A 19041-nucleotide genomic window follows, 5' to 3' on the forward strand; every position below is an offset into this window, starting at 1 on the left:
CCGGGGCGCCGCTGCGGCTCCTCCACGGCCCCCAGGGCGGCCAGGCGGAGAGGCAGGGGGCTGACGTTCACCAGGTGGTGCCAGGCAGCCTCAAGCCATTGGTGGCAGGCTTGCAGCAGCAAGTCCAGAAAGTGCACCAGAAGGTGCAGGGCGAGCTGTGGCTCCATGTTGCCACCTGCGGCGGCGTCCCCGAAGGGAAGCACAGACACAGACGGGCACAGAGACCGACGCTTTGCTGTCCCTCAGCGAGGTTAGCAAGCAAGCAGGAAAAGCTGAGAACCGGCTGTCCAGGGGTTTCCTTTAAGCTCGAGCCTCAGATAGCCTTAGACAGCAGCCACACAAAGCAACTACTGATCTGATGCCCTGCCAGAACCGGGTTCAGCTGCCCTTAAATGCCCCCCTGAGTCCAATCAGTGTGGACGCGCTAGTTCAAATTAGCAAAACGCTAATTCGAACTAGTTTTTAGTTCTAGATGCGCTAGTTCGAATTAGCTTAGTTCGAATTAACTAATTCGAACTAAGTTAGTTCGAATTAGCACTGTAGTGTAGACATACCCTTAGGAACTACAGTTTGAGAATCAATGAGTTGTTCCTTTACATGCCACCTTCTTTCTCCCACATAATGACCAGATCTTGGCACAGGAGAAAGTCTGGTCTCAAATTTCTTGAAAATCTTCTTGCCTCTTACATAACAGAAATTACTTTTTTTTCTGACTTGGGTAGATAACTCAATCTGATATGACAATTAATGGCTTTCAATCTTTAATATACTGCAATTCTGAGCCTGATAGCAAAAGTCTTCCCACCACAAAACACTAAGGGTATGTCTAGTCTACACTACAAAGTAAATTCGAACTAACGGACGTTAGTTCGAATTAACTTTGATAGGCGCTACACTAGTGCTCCGCGGCTACGTCTACATTGGCCCCTTTTCCGGAAGGGGCATGTTAATTTCACAAGTCGTAATAGGGAAATCGGCGGGGGATTTAAATATCCCCCACGGCATTTAAATAAAAATGTCTGCCGCTTTTTTCCGGCTTTTAGAAAAGCCAGAAAAGAGCATCTACACTGGCCCCGATCCTCTGGAAAAAAAGCCCTTTTCCGGAGGATCTTATTCCTACTTCAAAGGGCTTTTTTTCCGGAGGATCGGGGCCAGTGTCGACGCTCTTTTCCGGCTTTTCTAAAAGCCGGAAAAAAGCGGCGGACATTTTTATTTAAATGCCACGGGGGATATTTAAATCCCCCGCGAATTTCCCTATTACGACTTGTGAAATTAACATGCCCCTTCCGGAAAAGGGGCCAATGTAGACGAGCCCCGCTAGTTCGAACTTAATTCGAACTAGCGGAGCGCTTAGTTCGAACTAGGTAAACCTCATTCCACGAGGACTAAGCCTAGTTCGAATTTACTAGTTCAAATTAAGGGCTGTGTAGCCCCTTAATTCGAACTAGTGGGAGGCTAGCCCTCCCCAGCTTTCCCTGTTGGCCACTCTGGCCAACACCAGGGAAACTCTATTGCCCCCCTCCCGGCCCCGGAACCCTTAAAGGGGCACGGGCTGGCTACGGTGCCTGTGCCAGGTGCAAGCTTGCCAGCGCCCAGCCAGCAGACCCTGCACTTGGCACGGCTCGAGCCAGCCACCCGATGCCCCCCAGCCCTCCCCCTCTTCTCGGGACCAGGCTGGCGGCTCCCGGGAACTTGCCCAGGACCTCAAGAGGTGGGCAACCGCCTGGTCTAGTGCAGACATCGTGGACCTCGTCCACGACCTCCGCACTAGGCACAGGAAAGCGACCGTCTAGGGCAGGAGAGCTGCCAGCCTGGCCACCCAGGAGCAGGTTTTCATGAAAATCAAGGTGGTCCACTGAGACCCCCGAACCTGAGCCCTGAGCTTAGAATGGCCGTACTGGGTCAGACCAAAGGTCCACCTAGCTCAGTAGCCTGTCTGTCGACAGCGGCCAACCCTAGGAACCCTGGAGGGGATGGACCAAAGACAGTGACCAAGCCATTTGTCTCGTGCCATCCCTCTCCAGCCTTCCACAAACTTTGGGCAGGGACACCACTCCTACCCCCTGGCTAATACCACTCCATTGACCCAATCTCCATGAATTGATCTCAGTTCTCTTTAAACTCTGTTCTAGTTCTAGCCATCACAGCCTCCTGCAGCAAGGAGTTCCACAGGTTGACTCTTTGTTTTGTGAAGAAGAACTTTCTGTTATTAGTTTGAAGCCTGCTATCCATTCCTTTCCTTTGGTGTCCTCTAGTCCTTCTATTATGGGAACTAATGAAGAACTTTTCTGAATGCACCCTCTCCACCCCACTCGTGCTTTTATAGACCTCTATCATATCCCCCCTCCATCTCCTATTTTCTAAGCTGAAAAGTCCCAGTCTCTTTAGCCTCTCTTCATATGGGACCTGTTCCAAACCCCTCATCATTGTAGTTGCCCTCCCCTCTCCCATCCTCTCTCTTTCCCTCTCCCACCTCCTTTTCCCAGTCTCCCTCAGTTTTTGTTCAATAAAGAGAGATTCTATTTTTGAACACAATTGTCCTTTATTTTGTACATCAGGAAAGGGGGCTAGGGAGGGGTAAGTGGAAGGAGGTGAGGGAGGAATGGGGTACGAGCCCCCGATGGGGAGGACTGGGCTGGCTCTGCAGGCTTCTGGGGGTGGAACCTCTCCTGCAGCCCCCCAATTGCTCCCTCCCCGCAGATGGCAGCCTGCGGCAAGTGCAGCCGGTCTGATGGCCGAGTGCTGTGATGTGCCCAGTGTGGGTACTCCGGGCAATCCAAGCCAGGACTGCTTTGCAAGCGGGGCATCCCTGAGAACTGTCTGTCCGGGGTGGGGGTTGGGTCCCTTTAAGTACAGCCCTCAGCTAGCCTGAGACAGCAGCTCCACGCTCTAAGTCCTCATCTGATGCCCTGCCGGCACTGCTTCCGGCCATCTTTAACCCCGGTTCAGGGTCTACTCTGTGTGGACATGCTAGTTCGAATTAGCAAAACGCTAATTCGTACTAGTTTTTTAGTCTGGATGCGTTAGTTCGAATTAGCTTAGTTCGAATTAACTAATTTGAACTAAGTTAGTTCGAATTAGCGCTGTAGTGTAGACATACTCTAGGTGATTTGCAGCATGGGGGAGAAGAAATCTTTCACTTCATGGGCTCCTCATTTCCTGCTGTCTAAGCTCTAAATACAACTGTCAGCCGCACTGAAATCTTTGAACTGTACCAAAACTATCACAGACTGACTGATCATCAGTCAGCCAGGAAATAAATGTACCCAGGTTTGCCCTGAGACTCAGTGAGTTTTCTTTTTACATGATTTTATGTACAACAGTTTGCAGGAAATCTGTAATGTTGCATGTGGTACAGAAGGAGTTTTGGTCAGTCTCACAGTGCCTAAAACAGCATTAACAATACACTGTCAAGGGTACATATCTTTAAGGAATCGGTATATCTTCCACAATTGCATGACCAGGAGGCACACAAAGGTTTTATAGCAAAGACAGAGGCAGTTTGCCAGAGTTAGAGTCTCTGGTGGGCCGCCGCCTCTACATTTACCTACGCAATCCATGGCCAATGGGTGTTACAAGTGCACATCCCTACAGAGATAAAGTTAACTATAGCAGCAGTGGCCTGCCAGAGGCTAAACCTGGAAAACCAGATCCTACCATGGGCCAGTATTTGCCCACCACTGTTTTATAAATTATCAACCTCTGAGGAAGCTTTCTGTCGGCTCTTCCTTTTCTTAAGCAACAAATATACTGTAATATAACAAGAATTTGCCCTGAGATATTTATGAAAGTATTAAGATCTTCTGACAAAGATTTTTGTGTTATTTTGAATAGCTATTGAAAAACAATACACAGTCTTCTTATTATTCCATCCCAAAATAATTTGCTATAGGATATTTCCAATCTCCTTAACATCCTTAGCTATGAAGACTGAAGCAAGGAATTTATTTAGTTTCTCCGCAATGACCTTATTGTCTGTGAGTGCTCCTTTAGCATCTCAAACATCCAATTGTCCCACTGGTTGTTTAGCAGGCTTCCTGTTTCTGAAGTACTTAAAAAAACATTTTTCTATTACTTTTTGAGTTTTTGGCTAGCTGTTCTTCAAGCTCCTTCTTGGCTTTCCTTATTAAATTTTTACACTTCATTTGATGGAATTTATGCTCCTTTCTATTTTCCTCACTAGAATTTCTCTTCTAGTTTTTAAACAATGCTTTTTTGTCTCCCACTGCTTCTTTTACTTGGTTGTTAAGACACATTTTTGGTTGTTTTACTGTTTTTTAATTTGTGGGTATTCATTTAAGTTTGGCCTCTATTATGGTGTCTTTGAAAAGTTTCCATTTAGCTTGCAGGGATTTCTGTTTTGACACTGAACCTTCTGTTTAACTAATTTCATATTTGTGTAGTTCCCCTTTAGGAAATTAAATGCCATAGTATTAGGCTGCTATGATGTTTCTCCCACTACAGGGATGTTTAATGTAATTATATTATGGTTACTATTTTTAAGTGGTACAGCAAGTCACCTCTTGGATCAGATCCTGAGCTCCACTTAGGACTAAATTAAGAATTGCCTCTCTTCTTGTGGGTTCCAGAACCAGTTGCTCTATGAAGCAGTCATTTATGGTGTTAAGCATCAGTCCTGAGGTGATGTGTACCCAGTCAATATGGGGCTAGTTGAAATCCCCCATTGTTGTTGAGTTTTTTATTTGTATAGCCTCTCTAATCTCCCTTAGCATTTCACATTCACTATCACTATCCTGGTCAGGTGGTTGGTAATATAACCCTACTGCTATTATTATTATTGTTATTATTATTAGTATCCATAAAGATTCTATAAAACAGTTTGATTCATTTAAGATTTTTAGTTCATTTTTCACTTTCTTTCACATACATTCCCACTCCCCCATCAGCATGATCTGTTCTGTCTTTCTGATATATTTTATACCGTGGTATTACTGTGTCCCATTGATTATCCTAATTCCACCAAGTTTCTGTGATGCCTATTATCCTCATTCAATATGAGGCACTCTAATTCACCCATCTTATTATTTATATTTCTAGCATTTGTATATAAACACTTTAAAAACTTGTCTCTATTTAGCTGATGTGATTGAATGGGACTCTTTTTTTATCTGACTGTTTCTCATCTGATCTTACCAATATCTTATCATCTTCCATCCACTCCTCTTTACTAGGACATAGAGAATCTCTATTAATAGACCCTCTCTTAAGAGATGTCTCTGTCCGATTCATGTGCTCCTTCATACTTGTTGGCTTTCCCCCAGCCCTTAGTTTAAAAACTGCTCTACCAGCAGCACCATTTCAGATTTTGGTGTGGGGAGGTGACCTGTGCAAGTTGTAATGGGAGGAAAAAGAGTGAGAGCATGGGGGCAGCAAACTGAGGAAAGAGGTTTCAATGGTGTTACTGAGCATACTTAGTAAAAGCCAAACACCAAATAGAGGAGGAACCAACCCCATCTACTCCCTCCTGCCCACACACACATATCACCTCTATCCAGGGGCTACTATTAAGGTGTGGAAAACTCTACTTTTTTGGCAGACAACTTAGTAGTTAGCTGACAGTGGCACTGTATCTAATTCCTTTCTAAAAGAACAAACATTAAATAAATATTAGACCCACTCAGCTCCAACACTAAAATATTCTGACATCTTGTGGCAAGTCACTTAAGGGACAGTGGTTAGCTTTAAAATTGTAATGTATATTCTTACTTTGTTACTAACTCTGTGGAGAGAGACAGATTCCCGTCAGGACTCTTGGGTTCAATCTCAGCTCTAGAAGGAGAATAGGGTCCAGTGGATTACAGCAAGGGGCCAGTTACATTTCAGCTTTATATAAGAACATCAGAATGTCCATACTGGGTCAGACCAAAGGTCTTTCTAGCCCAGTATCCTGTCTTCCAACAGTGGCCAATGCCAGGTTCTTCAGGAGGAATAAACAGAAGAGGCAATGATCATGATCCATCCCCTGTCACCCACTCCCAGCTTCTGACAAACAGAATCTAGGGACACCATTCCTGCCCATTCTACCTAGTAGACATTGTTGGACCTATTCTCCTTGAACTTACTTTGTTCTTAGTGGAACCCTGTTATGGTTTGGGCCTTTTCACCATCTACTGGCAAAGAGTTCCACAAGTTGATAGTGAAAAAATAAATTATTTTGTTTGTTTTAAATATCACCTATAAATTTAATGGGGTGAACTTTTTGTATTATGTTAGTGAAGGAATAAATATCATTTCCTTATTCTATTTTTCCACACCGGTCATGATTTTCTAATCATCCAACATATCTCCCCACTCTTTAGTCATTTCTTTTCCAAGCTGAAAAGTCCCAGTTTTGTTAATCTCTCGTCATATGGAAGCTGTTCCTTACCCCCTAATCATTTCTATTGTCCTTTCTGTGCCTTTTCCAAATCCAATATATATATTTTTAGATGGGGTGACTAGATCTGCATTCAGTTTTCAAGATTTGGACATATAATGATTAAATGGCACCCTTGTGCTCCATGACCTTTATAAGTGCCAGCAATTTGGTTCAATTTTGGTTTAGGTGAAGCTCATCCTTCCTATACAGGTTCCCCCCTTCCCAAAAGCTTCCCCCGTTCCGAATAAATCTAAACCTCTCTTCCCTATGCCATTGTCTCAGCCATATATTGAGACTCTGAAGTTCTGCCTGTGTACCTGGCCCTGTACATGGAACTAGAAGCATTTCAGAGAATACTACCATTAAGCTCCTGGATTTCAATCTCCTTCCTAGTAGCCTACATTTGGCTCCAGGACATCTCTCGCCTATCCATCCCTAAGTCATGATACCAACATATACCACAACCACGACCTCCTCCCCAGTTCTACACAAGTCTATCTAGATGTCTCAAAATATCCACAACCTTCACACCATGCAGGCAAGTCACCATATGGTTCTCCAGGTCATTGCAAACCCAGCTATGTTTCTAATGACTGCATCCCCCGGTACTAACAACTATCTTTTTAATAACTGGAATTCCCTCCCCTGGAGAGATATCCTCAGTGCAAAAGGATATCACAACATCATCTGGAAGGAGGGTCCCAACTATGTGATCATTTCCCTTTGCTCCAATAAGATGTTCTCCTTCCCTGAGCCTTTCACCTTCCTCAACAGCACAGAGGCTATCTGATGGCATTGAACCATTCTGCTGTATCCAAGAATATCTCATCTACTTCCCTTATCTCTTCTAATTCAGCCACCCTGGTCTCGAAAGTCCATATACATGGTCTCTGAGACCAGGAGCTCCTTGTACAAAATGCACAAATATGCCATCTGTTCATTGGGCAGGTAATCATACATGCCATATTGGGTGCAATAAACTGGACAGCCCTATTCTACTGTGGGGCTTCTGCTTGCAATCTCTTTTTACTCCTAGAGATAATTAGTTTGATCAAGTGGATCTAGCTCCCTTCAAACATTCTTTCTAAACTCCCTCATGAAACTTTCCTGTGAGCTGTCCCTGTTCGCTAAACTCCTCTGGTCACTTAGGAGAAGGTTTTTTAAAGCCTTGGCCTTCCTGAGTAGCCCTGCCCCCAGGTTAACTTTTGATGGCTGTAAAAGGGATTAAGTACCAAAACCTCATTAAGAAGCTCTCAGCCTTGCCTAACAAGCTCCTAGCCTCAGCACGGGGTCCTTCAAACAAACAAGCTCAGCACATGGACCACCAAACAAACAAACAAGTTCAGCACACAGTATCTTTCAAGCAACCAACAAGTAAACTCCAAACACAAACACACGCACTAGAGACAACCACTTGCCCCAAGGATCACGTAATCATTCCTTCTTCAGCTGGAGATACACCCTCATGATACACCTAATCCGTCTCTGTTATGTCTTCATTTAGGTCTGAATCAAAAAGATCTCTTCTCTTAAACCAGGGTGGATAAAAATCAATTATTTTTAAAAAAATTGATTTTTTAAATAAAATGCTTTTTGAGGAAAAAAAACCTATCTAAAAATAGTTTTAACTAAGATACATTATAGCTCAAAGATTATGGAATAGGGATTATAAATTTTCGTTCTATAGTACGAGACAATATATTCATATAATGTTTAAATAAGTTATAAATGAGTTCCAAGAGTTCATGGATTAGGTACCCAATTTTATGGGGTTCCAGAGACTTCTGTATAGATTATTTAGGTTAATCTTTCTATCTACTCAATGGGATTCAGTGCTCAGTCTAGAAGATACTATGGGTATGTCTACACTACAGAGTTAGTTCGAACTAACTTAGTTCGAATTAGTTAATTCGAACTAAGCTAATTTGAACTAACGCGTCTAGAACTAAAAACTAGTTCGAATTAGCGTTTTGCTAATTCGAACTAGCATGTCCACATTGAGTGGACCCTGAACAGGGCTTAAGGATGGCCGGAAGCAGTGCCAGCAGGGCATCAGAGGAGGACTTAGAGCGTGGAGATGCTGTCTCAGGCTAGCCGAGGGCTGCGCTTAAAGGGACCCGACCCCCACCCCAGACAGTTCTCAGGGATGCCCCGCTTGAAAACCAGTCCTGGCTTGGAGTGCCCGGAGTGCCCACAATGGGCACATCACAGCACTCGGCCATCAGACCGGCTGCACTTGCCGCAGGCTGCCATCTGGGGAGAGGGGGCAATTGGGGGGCTGCAGGAGAGCTTCCACCCCCAGAAGCCCGCAGAGCCAGCCCAGTCCTCCCCATCGGGGGCTCGTACCCCATTCCTCCCTCACCTCCTTCCACTTACCCTTCCCTAGCCCCCCTTCCTGATGTACAAAATAAAGATAACATTTCTTCCAACATTGACTCTGTCTTTATTGAACAAAACTGGGGGAGACTGGGAAAAGGAGGTGGGAGAGGGGAAGAGAGAGGCTGGGAGAGGGGAGGGCAACTAACATGATCAGGGGTTGGGAACAGGTCCCAGATGAAGAGACGCTACAGAGACTGGGACTGTTCAGCTTAGAAAAGAGGAGATAGAGCGGGGACAGGATAGAGGTCTCTAAAAGTAGGGGTTGGGTGGAGAGGGTGCATTCAGAAAAGTTCTTCATGAGTTCCCATAAAGAAGGACTAGAGGACACCAAAGGAAAGGAATGGGTAGTAGGCTTCAAACTAGTAAGAGAAAGTTGTTCTTCACAAAGCAAATAGTTAACCTGTGGAACTCCTTGCTGCAGGAGGCTGTGAAGGCTACAACTAGAACAGAGTTTAAAGGGAAGTGAGATCAAGTCATGGAGGTTGGGTCCATGGAGTAGTCTTAGCCAGGGGGTAGGAGTGGTGTCCCTGCCCAAAGTTTGTGGAAGGCTGGAGAGGGATGGCACGAGACAAATGGCTTGGTCACTGTCTTCGGTCCATCCCCTCCAGGGTCCCTAGGGTTGGCCGCTGTAGGCAGACAGGCTACTGGGTTAGATGGACCTTTGGTCTGACCCAGGACGGCCATTGTAAGCTCAGGGCTCAGGGTCGGGGGTCTCAGTGGACCCCCTTGATTTTCATGCACACCTGCTCCTGGGCGGCCAGGCTGGCAGCTCTCCTGCCCTAGACGGCCACATTCCTGTGCCTAGTGTGGAGATCGTGGATGAGGTCCACGATGTCTGCACTAGCCCAGGAAGGTGCCCGCCTCTTGCGGTCCCGGGCAAGCTCCCGGGAGCCTCCAGCCTGGTCCCGGGAAGAGGGGGTGAGCTGGGGGACATCGGGTGGGTGGCTCTTTGCCGTGCCAGGTGCAGGGTCTGCTGGCTGGGTGCTGGCAGGCTTGCACCTGGCACGGGCACCGTAGCCAGCCCATGCCCCTTTAAGGGGTCCGGGGCCGGGAGGGGGGCATAGAGTTTCCCTGGTGGTGGCCACCAGGGAAACCTGAGAGGGCTAGCCTCCCACTAGTTCGAATTAAGGGGCTACACACCCCTTAATTCGAACTAGTAAATTTGAACTAGGCTTAATCCTCGTAAAATGAGGTTTTCCTAGTTCGAACTAAGCGCTCCGCTAGTTCAATTTAAATTCGAACTAGCGGAGCGCTAGTGTAGCGCCTATGAATGTTAGTTTAAACTAACGTATGTTAGTTCTAACTAACATTGTAGTGTAGACATACCCTATCAGAGTTGCTTAGTTCTTAGTTCTCAAACTGTGGATTTGTGTCTCCAGAAATAACATGCTTGTTAACAGCACCAATGTTTTAAATAAATAAATACATAAATAATAGACAGAAGTGAGTAATAACAGACCTCAACCCTGTTGTCCCTCTGCAAATTTATGTATACAGAGTCAATACCTTACTTCTGCCAGAGTGGGCAGGGAGCTCCTACAACTCCTACGAGTTAACTGGAACTGGTAAGCCTTGCCCATTAAGGGTGCGTCTACACAGCAGTTATTTCACAATAACAGCCGTTATTTCAAAATAACGTCTGTTATTTCAAAATAACAATGCGAGCGTCTACACAGCAATTCCGTTATTTTGAAATAATTTTGAAATAACAGACGTCTTATTTTAAAATCTGTAAACCTCATTGCACAAGGAATAACGCTTATTCCTAAATAGCTATTTCAGAACCGTAGCAGTATGGATACTCCACTGCTGCTATTTCAAAATAGCTCCTCCCCAGGGCCAATCAAAGTAATTATTCTCGAGTGCCTCCTAGGGATCTAAATTGAGGTTGCATGCCTACATTAGGGAAGCCTGCCTCAGACTAATTTTGAGGCTTCCCTGTAGTATAGACGTGCGATTTTGAAATAAGCTATTCCAGAAAAAAATCTGAAATATGTTATTTTGAAATAAGCATGTGGTGTAGATGTACCCTAAAGGGGAAGCTTACCAGTTAATCCTTTGCATCTATAATTGTCATATGCTCGCCATCTTGCATCACTATGCCTTGATACAGCAAAATCAATGTCATTACTCACACACTTAAAGTGTATTGTAGAATCGGGGACTATGGTCTTTGGCACATTAAGTTTCAATCTGATAAATACAATTCATAGCAACATCTTGCTATATGCATTAATTCGATTTAACCTAAATATTTTTTTTCATTTTCTAAATCCAATTTTTTAAATAGTCCCTACTGCTTCAAGGTATATCATCTCTGTACCTACCTTTTGAATTAAATTTCCCAAGCCTATAATTCCTTTGATATGTCTATATTGCCTTAAAGTTATGACTCATGAGAGAGCAGCCAGTTTGATTATGATTTCAGATTTGGGTTCAATTCCTGGCACAAGCATCCTGTGTGACCTTAGACAAGATACTTTCTGTCCATCAGTTCTCCATTTGTAAAATTGAGATAATAATTCCCTGATTCACAAGCACATTATTTCTTAGAGGCTGCAATCATGCTGGCAATTTAAGTACCCAGACGAATAGACAGAGTGCCTCTATTAAAATATCAAACCATGAAAGTAATGAGGAAGGGGAGAATTTATGTGAAGTCCTTTGTTAAAATACTAGTGGTATATTACTGCTCCACAGTCTACCATTTTACAGTACTTTAAGAAAAGATACTTTTGAATATAGTACAACATTGAAAGTCTTCAAAATACTCAAAAATAAACTCTTCACATTATTAGCCATTTCAGATTGAAGAGAATCACACACTATTTTAGTTTTCATTTGAAACTTACTTTGTAGAAACATTAGAAAGCTCACTAGTAGATTAATTTCCTTTTCAGGAAAGCCTGTGCAAGCTCTCCCACAAAGATTTTTGTTTGCTGACATCTTGGTAGAATTTGTATTTTCAAGGCTCTGGATTTTAAATTTCGCATTGTATGCACAGTACCATAATACAAAATTTTGGCTATTTTAAATCTGCAAAAACTAATGCTTGTTTTCATTATGCAGTAAGTACTTTTTGTTTCTACATATGACACTATGCTGGACATGACCCAAAGCCTATAGTGCTAGTCCTCAGTAAAAATGTAAGCAGCTGTGGTCATGTAATTTAAAACCTCTGAAAAGTTTGCTGCAGTGGTTGTACTACATTAGTGTACCATGAGTGCTGGATGCAGCCAGTCATGGAAAGGATTCCCTTCCTCATAGAATGAAAGAGAGAAGTGAAATGCAAACCTGAATGCAACCTGAAAGGTCCAAATAGATGAGCTTGTGACATCCTTTCCCAGATCCCAGGTACTGTAAACCTTTGTCTGTGAATTTTCTGCAGTAAGCTAAACTCAGATATTGTAAATTGGAGAAGCTCCTTTACAAAAGACAGGGAGAAAAAACAGTTACTACAACAATAGGCTACAGAACACAGATTTTAAAGGATACCATAGCTAACATCTCTCTAAAAATTCTGTGGAGATACTACATTTTAACTTCAGATTCTTTCCTCATTGAAATTTAAAAGAGTGAAGTTTTCCTTGTTTTGGGTATTGTAAACTGTTTGGAAATAGTACTATGGTACAATAATATATTATATAATCCACAATTATATTCAAATAAATATTAATTTAAGGATAAATGACTTAACTGCAAAAGCACACATTTTTGTATTAAGCTGAGACTGGATGTGTATATTTTGGAAGCCAATAGACCTGTGAGGGCAAGGTTACATTATTTACTTTGCCACTGATTTATAAGCTGTTTCTGTTGGAAATGAAAACCAGAACTCTATCAAAGGATGTTAAAAGCATACAGGGATTAAACATGCTGTTAAACCTTCTGTGGTCATGTAATTGTTTCCATTAACATTTTAAAGGCAAGGTATTAAAACAAATTTAAAGTGGAAAGAGATACAAAACTAATGTATACACATATACCAATTCCATCTTATATAAATGAAGTTTAAATCTGTTATTTTAAAGGATATTAGATAATGGAACACTGGCAAACATGGAAACTGTTAAATGTATTGTATGAATTTGTACTCTTTAAATCTATTCAAGTTTTTATTATGCAAATTTAGGCATATAATATATCAAAGACTCTAAATTATACTGAACTAAATTTCTTATTGAAATAAGCAAGTATTGCAATACCATAATTATCAGAAATGAAATGTTACAGAAAAATCAAAACATATAATTAGGATTAGTGCATACTGCTTTGTAAGAGATTTAGATTTAGGGACCTACTCAGACCAGTTTTGCAAATCAGCAAAAACTAAGCATTTTGAAGGGAGACAGGAATTCCTATTATGAAGCTGATTACTTAAAGAGTGGTTCACAGCATTTTTGTGGGAATTTACTTTATGCTTTGAATGTATATTGAGAAGACATGTTTTCAAAACAAACTGGGCAGAGAAGAGGGGGATATGAAGTTGGAAAGCAACAGGGAAATGATTATGTAACTGCTGAAAAATGTTTAAATACATGCTAAGATTAAATTTCATACTCCGAAAAAAAGTAAATAAAATATGCAATCAAAAAGAGACGATAGTAACAAGTTCTGGGACATTTTAAATGGAAGATTTTTTTTGTATTTAATGAAGAAATGGAAGCACTGCCAAGTAAACCAAAGTACAGATGTTTAATTTAGGGCATAGATTTACAGCTGCCTGTGTGCTGAATCCTATTTTATGGCTGAATTTTACATAGATCCTACAATCTTGGTTTTTGTGACTCTGATTCAATCATTTGGCATCAAGAACTTAATACTGTACAGTGATTTTTAAAACAATTTAGTTATCCATAGTTATTCTTGACATACAGGCTTCCTGTTTATTGCATGGGCTGTATTATAAATGGAATAGAGGAGAAATACCAAGTTGTAATTCTATCTTATCACAACATCTTAAATCAACTGTATAACTCAGAGGCTGAATTCTCTTGATAGAATGAAAGAGTGGAAGAGGAACACATGAAATGGCCAAACAGCTTCCAGCTCATCAAGAATGCAGTCTTCCATGTTTTTTTCAATAATGAACCCTTGATATTGAGCAGCAAAATATAAGTGAAGCATTGCAAGGTTATTTCCACTGCTAAAAAGCATTTGTTAGCTATATTGTCTTAGAGAACTTTCCAAACAAAGTATCTGTGGAAAGATGCCATCTTTTGAGCAATCCTAGAAACACTGCTGAAATGTGCTTATCAAAAGCCTCGCACTGCTAATCTCAAAGGGTTTGACTACACAGCAGGGTTAAACTCAAAATAAGCTATGCAACCTGAGCTATGTCAATTGTATAGCTTAAGTCAAAGTAGCTTATTTTGAATTTGGGCACATCTACATAGCACTTATTTTGAAATAGAACACTCTTCCTCTGACATCCCTCGATCCTCATAAAATGAGGCTTACAGAAGTCGGAGTAAGAAGTCCTCTGGCTGGACAGTATCAGAGGGGTAGCCGTGTTAGTCTGAATCTGCAAAAGCGGTGAGGAGTCCTGTGGCACCTTATAGACTAACTGTTAAGTATTGGAGCACAAGCTTTCGTGGGCAAAGACCCACTTCGTCAGATGCATGAAATAATGTCTGGCTGGACATTATTTCAACTTTATGTCAAAATAACTGCTTGTGTGTAGACACACACTTTATTTCGAAATAACATCAGCAGGGCTCACCAAGTGGCGGCGAGCCCCACTCGCCAGGTGCGCTGTTCTGGGCTCCGCGCATGTGCAGATGGTTCTGCGCATGCACAGATCACTCTGTGCCGGCTCTTCCGGGTTGTAATCTACTCGCCATCGGCGAGTAGATTACATTATTTGTCGAGCCCTGAACATCAGTTATTCCAAAATAACAGTGCTGTGTAGACATACCCAGAAGGAACTATAATGTTGATTTATGTCCATATGTCTTCAGCAAAAAGTGTTGCGGGTGGCAGTTTTCATTCAGAATCATAATTTGCTACTGACATTTTTCATATTTTTTTTTTTAGGAAAAAAACAGTGTAAGCAAGACAATAGAAAACCACTAATAAAACTTTCATATTTTATTGACCCAAACAAAGGGGACATTTTATCTTATTTGTAAATTTTGTTTTTCACAATAGAGACATGCACTAATTTGATTTATCCTTTCTTGGGTAGGTCTTGCCCATACATTAACAGAAGTAGATGGCTCTAATTTTTTGGTAGTAACCAGAAGCTAGGATAGCCACTGCAACATAGGTTGGCAGGCATTCCAGAAAAGCCATTCCAAATTTAAACATGAAGAAATTGAAACTGAAAGGCAAAAATTATGCTAATAAGGAGAAAAAAACAGAGGCTTTCCTATAAATGATAGAAAGAATAACTCTGGTGCTGAGATGCAGGATGGAAGACTTATTGAAGAAAACTCAGAATCTGGCATTGGACTAGTACGTTCCCAAGGCATCACATTATACTGCAGGGAAAATCCAAAAATCCAAAATGTAGTATTTGAACAGCAGAGAAAATTATACTCCAGGAATATGTGGGCTGCTGTGAAAAATCAAAATTTTGTTTTCCTCAATAAGGAAAGAAGTAGTGTACACATATGATGTGGCAGTTCTATTGGAATAACTCAAACTTTCTTTCTTTGCTTCTTGTGATAAGTGGATTGGACCAACCTAGCAGTCAGCCCTCCAATTTGGTAGATCAACACACATCTCCAACAATAGGAATGGATGTTTATCTATTACAACACAGTTCACCTGTATGGTGTGAATTCTTTGGCCTAGTCTTCTCTAGGACTTTGACATTGAATTTAGCCACATACGGTTGATTTTTTAAATGATGTGTCCACACTACCAAGCTTGTCACGTCAATCTTAAGGGCCACTGAAGTCGATTTCAGTATTTCTGCTTTTCACAACGAGTAATGCTATTCCTGACCTTTCATGGTTGAGTTTACGGTAGTACAAAGGATTGGCAAAATTCAAGGATATTGGCCTCCTGGAGGCCTCCCACAGTTCCCCACTCTGACCAGAACTTGCACCTCTACTGCTCTCTAGGGATGTGTCTAGACTACCTAGTTTTGTCGACAAAAGTGGACTTTTGTCGACAAAACTATACCAGCGTCTACACTACACTACATAACGTCGACAGAACTCAGCAGTTTTGTCGACACTGGTATACCTCATTTTACGAGGCATAACACCTTCTGTCGACAGAACTCTGTCGACAGAAGGTGTTATTGCCTGTAACGTTGCGTCCAGACTACGGAGTTCTGTCGACAAAGCAACTTACTTTGTCGACAGAACTCAATGTGTCTGGACGCTTTTTGTCGACGGAAGTCTAGACGTACCCTAGGTGAGCAGAAAAAGCCCCAGGAAAATTTGAACTGCATTTGCCATCTGGTCCTCATTGCGAGCACATCTCAGAACAAGCAGAACATCATGCCACACATGGCGATGACTTCAACCAATGCAAACACAGCAATGAGTTTCAATAGTTCTGCTCGAATGGGTTCCAGGTCCCAGAGATGTAGAAGAGTACCAGCATGGAGTGTCTGGGAGATCTTGGACATCATCGAGTCATGGGGAGATTAATCTATTCTATCTGAGCTCCAAACTAGCAAGAGGAACGCAGACATTTACACAAAGATCTACAGCTTCCTGGTGACTAAAAGTTATTCCAGGGACACCCAGCAGCGCGGAGTAAAAACTGAGCTGAGGCAATCCTACCACAAGATGAAGGAGGCAAATGGACAGTCCTGTGCTACAAGCATCTAAGAGCAGCTGGATGCGATGGAGGCAGGAAGGGAGGGGAGTTCGGCCAATTTCCCCAGTTTGACTGTGGAGTCCAGCCAAAACATGGCTGGCATCAGCGTGGAGGACAGCATAGTAGCAGAGGAGAAGGAGGAGCATGGCCAGCCAGCAATCGCCAAGAACCAAGAGCTATTCATGATGCTAGAGCTAGTCCCCTCCTCCCAGGATTTCTCCCATTCGATCACTGACCCCGGAAAGGACACTTCCAAGTAAGTTGACAATTTTTTCTTACTACAAACAGGTTAAGGCAATTGGATGTGATGTGTGCAGGGGGCCCAGAACAGTTACTAATATGTCTAAAGATGGAGCGGGAGTCTTGCCTGTACAGCTCAATGAAGCTCTCAGGGTATGTCTACACTAGCTCGTTAATTCGAGCTAGGTAGGCAAATCAGGGAACCGAGGTTGCAAATGAAGCCCGGGATTTAAATATCGTGGGCTTTATTTGCATGTTCCCGGCCAGCCACCATTTTTAAATCCCCCTTAGTCCAAACGAACTGCCCGCGGCTACACGCGGCAGTTTAAAGTTAATCCGAACTAAGTCCTTAGTTCAGATTAACTGTTACTCCTCATGGAATATTTAAATCCCGGGCTTCATTTGCAACCCCGGTTCCCTGATTTGCCTACCTAGCTCAAATTAACGAGCTAGTGTAGATATACCCTCAGATAGGAACTTTCTGATCCTTCTCAAAAGGTTTTTGGGGAGGCCAGCCTTATTCTGTCCTCCACAGTAGGACACCTTCCCACACCAAGCCACCAGTAAGTGGTCTGGAGTCACTGAACCACAAAGCATTGCAATGTAAGGCCCATGGTAGTGGACTCATTCAGTCAAGATATGCTCTCAATTACTCTGTGTGATTCGGGGAAGACTGATATCTCTCATGGTAACCTGGATAAAGGAGGAGGGGAACCTATTAGTATGCTCCCTGGAAGACTGTGTGTGCCAGACACATATTCCCCCTTCTCTCTGTGGGCTGGAAAATAATCAGTGTCCTCAGGAGGCTGCATGTGTTGGACCCAGCATGTATCAGACCCAGTAGGAAGGCACCCTTTCCTGTCCTCCTTCTCCCACCAGCAGGCTCCTGCCCTGGATGGGAAAAAATAACTCTCTCTGGGAAGCCACATGTGCTGGACACAGATTCCCCCTTTCTCCTGCCTTCAGGCTCCTGTGGACTGGGAAATTAGCATTGTCCCAGGAAGTCATGTGTACTGGACGCAGCATGTGCCAGACACAGGGGGAAGCCACCCTCTCCCGTTCCACCCTCTGTCTGCCTACAGGCTCTTGCCCTGGCTGGTGTTTTACCATGCCTACCTGTCTCCAAACCAAGTGCATCCCGATGCTCCCCTGAGAACTCTGTGTACCTACTCTAAAGTGCCCACTTTAAAGAAAACATTTGGCCTTGCACAAAACACATCTACACTGTCTTTCCACAGACCTTTTGTGTAGGCTAACAGATTATGGTTAGATTTAACACAATGTATCTCCTGTAATGTGTGCCCTTGTAATTTTTCATTGCAGCTGGCTCTCTACGTACTCCCACTCTTACAGCATCTGCCAGCCTGGCTCAGATCTGCAAGTGAAAGTGGACAAGGGAGGAGATGTTAACAGAGCAGATGGAGTGCATGAACTCCCTCATGGAGTAGATGCAGGCAGAGTGCCTGGACCGGATCGCTGAATGCTAAGGAGAGAAAAGCCACAAGAGAGTAGCAAGCAAGGCAGCAGAAGATCATCTTTGCCTCCCTGACACCTGTGATGGAACGCCTGGCTTCATGTCTGGAGAGGGCCTCCTTCACCCTAATAACAACCTTTCCCTCTTCCACTAACCCCATTGCTTCCATTCCCAGAGACACCAGGGGCTACTGAGGTGCCAGGACATGGGAGTGGAGGGAACTCAATGGCTGCCATAATCCTCCAGGACTTCAGGAGACAAAAAGCAGTCCCACAGGCATTCCTGGGCCCCTCCTCCCCCATGTTCGGGTTCCCACATCTTGTTCTCCCTGCTGTTTTCCCCTAATAAAAACTCCTATTTTTGAACAATTGTCTTTTTATTGCTTGTACTATAGGGGTGGGGTGGGAGATTAAAGGCAAACACAGGGAATGCAAGGGGAACTTGTTGAGAGCAATGTGGAAGAGACTCAAAACTGGCCATGCATAAAACTGTCCTTCAAGGCCTTGCTGATTTACACTGCCCCTTGCTGTGCTCTCTAGATCATACTGATGTCCAGCTGCTCAAACTTTCTGGGTAGGCGCTCCGCCTCAGCATTCCACCCTGCCAGATAAATTTCCCCTTGTTCTCGCACAGATTTTGGAGCACACAACAAGCTGCCACCACAAAGGGAACGTTGCATTCACAGAGGTCCAACTAAATCAGGAGACTTCTAAACCTATCCTTTAAACATCCAAAAGCACATTCAACCACCATTCTACACTTTCTCAGCCTGTTACTGAACTCCTCTTTG

At 43.2% G+C, this 19041-nt stretch overlaps 2 protein-coding genes across 3 annotated transcripts in view; one reads left to right on the top strand and one right to left on the bottom strand.

Annotated features, from left to right (window-relative positions):
- Positions 1–19041, bottom strand: part of FBXL13 (F-box and leucine rich repeat protein 13) — a 224907-nt gene that overhangs the window by 93246 nt on the left and 112620 nt on the right. The window contains exon 12 of the mRNA XM_006137531.5: positions 12053–12182. Within this exon, the coding sequence (XP_006137593.2) occupies positions 12053–12182 (130 nt within the window). The remainder of the gene's footprint in view (positions 1–12052; positions 12183–19041) is intronic.
- Positions 11974–19041, top strand: part of LRRC17 (leucine rich repeat containing 17) — a 40156-nt gene continuing 33088 nt past the window's right edge. For both annotated transcript variants that reach the window (XM_006137529.5, XM_006137530.5), the window contains exon 1: positions 11974–12112. The gene's annotated coding sequence lies outside the window, so the exon portion shown is untranslated. The remainder of the gene's footprint in view (positions 12113–19041) is intronic.

Source organism: Pelodiscus sinensis, chromosome 1 (assembly GCF_052426305.1).
Source record: "Pelodiscus sinensis isolate ZL-2025 chromosome 1, ASM5242630v1, whole genome shotgun sequence".
Classification (NCBI taxonomy): domain Eukaryota; kingdom Metazoa; phylum Chordata; order Testudines; family Trionychidae; genus Pelodiscus; species Pelodiscus sinensis.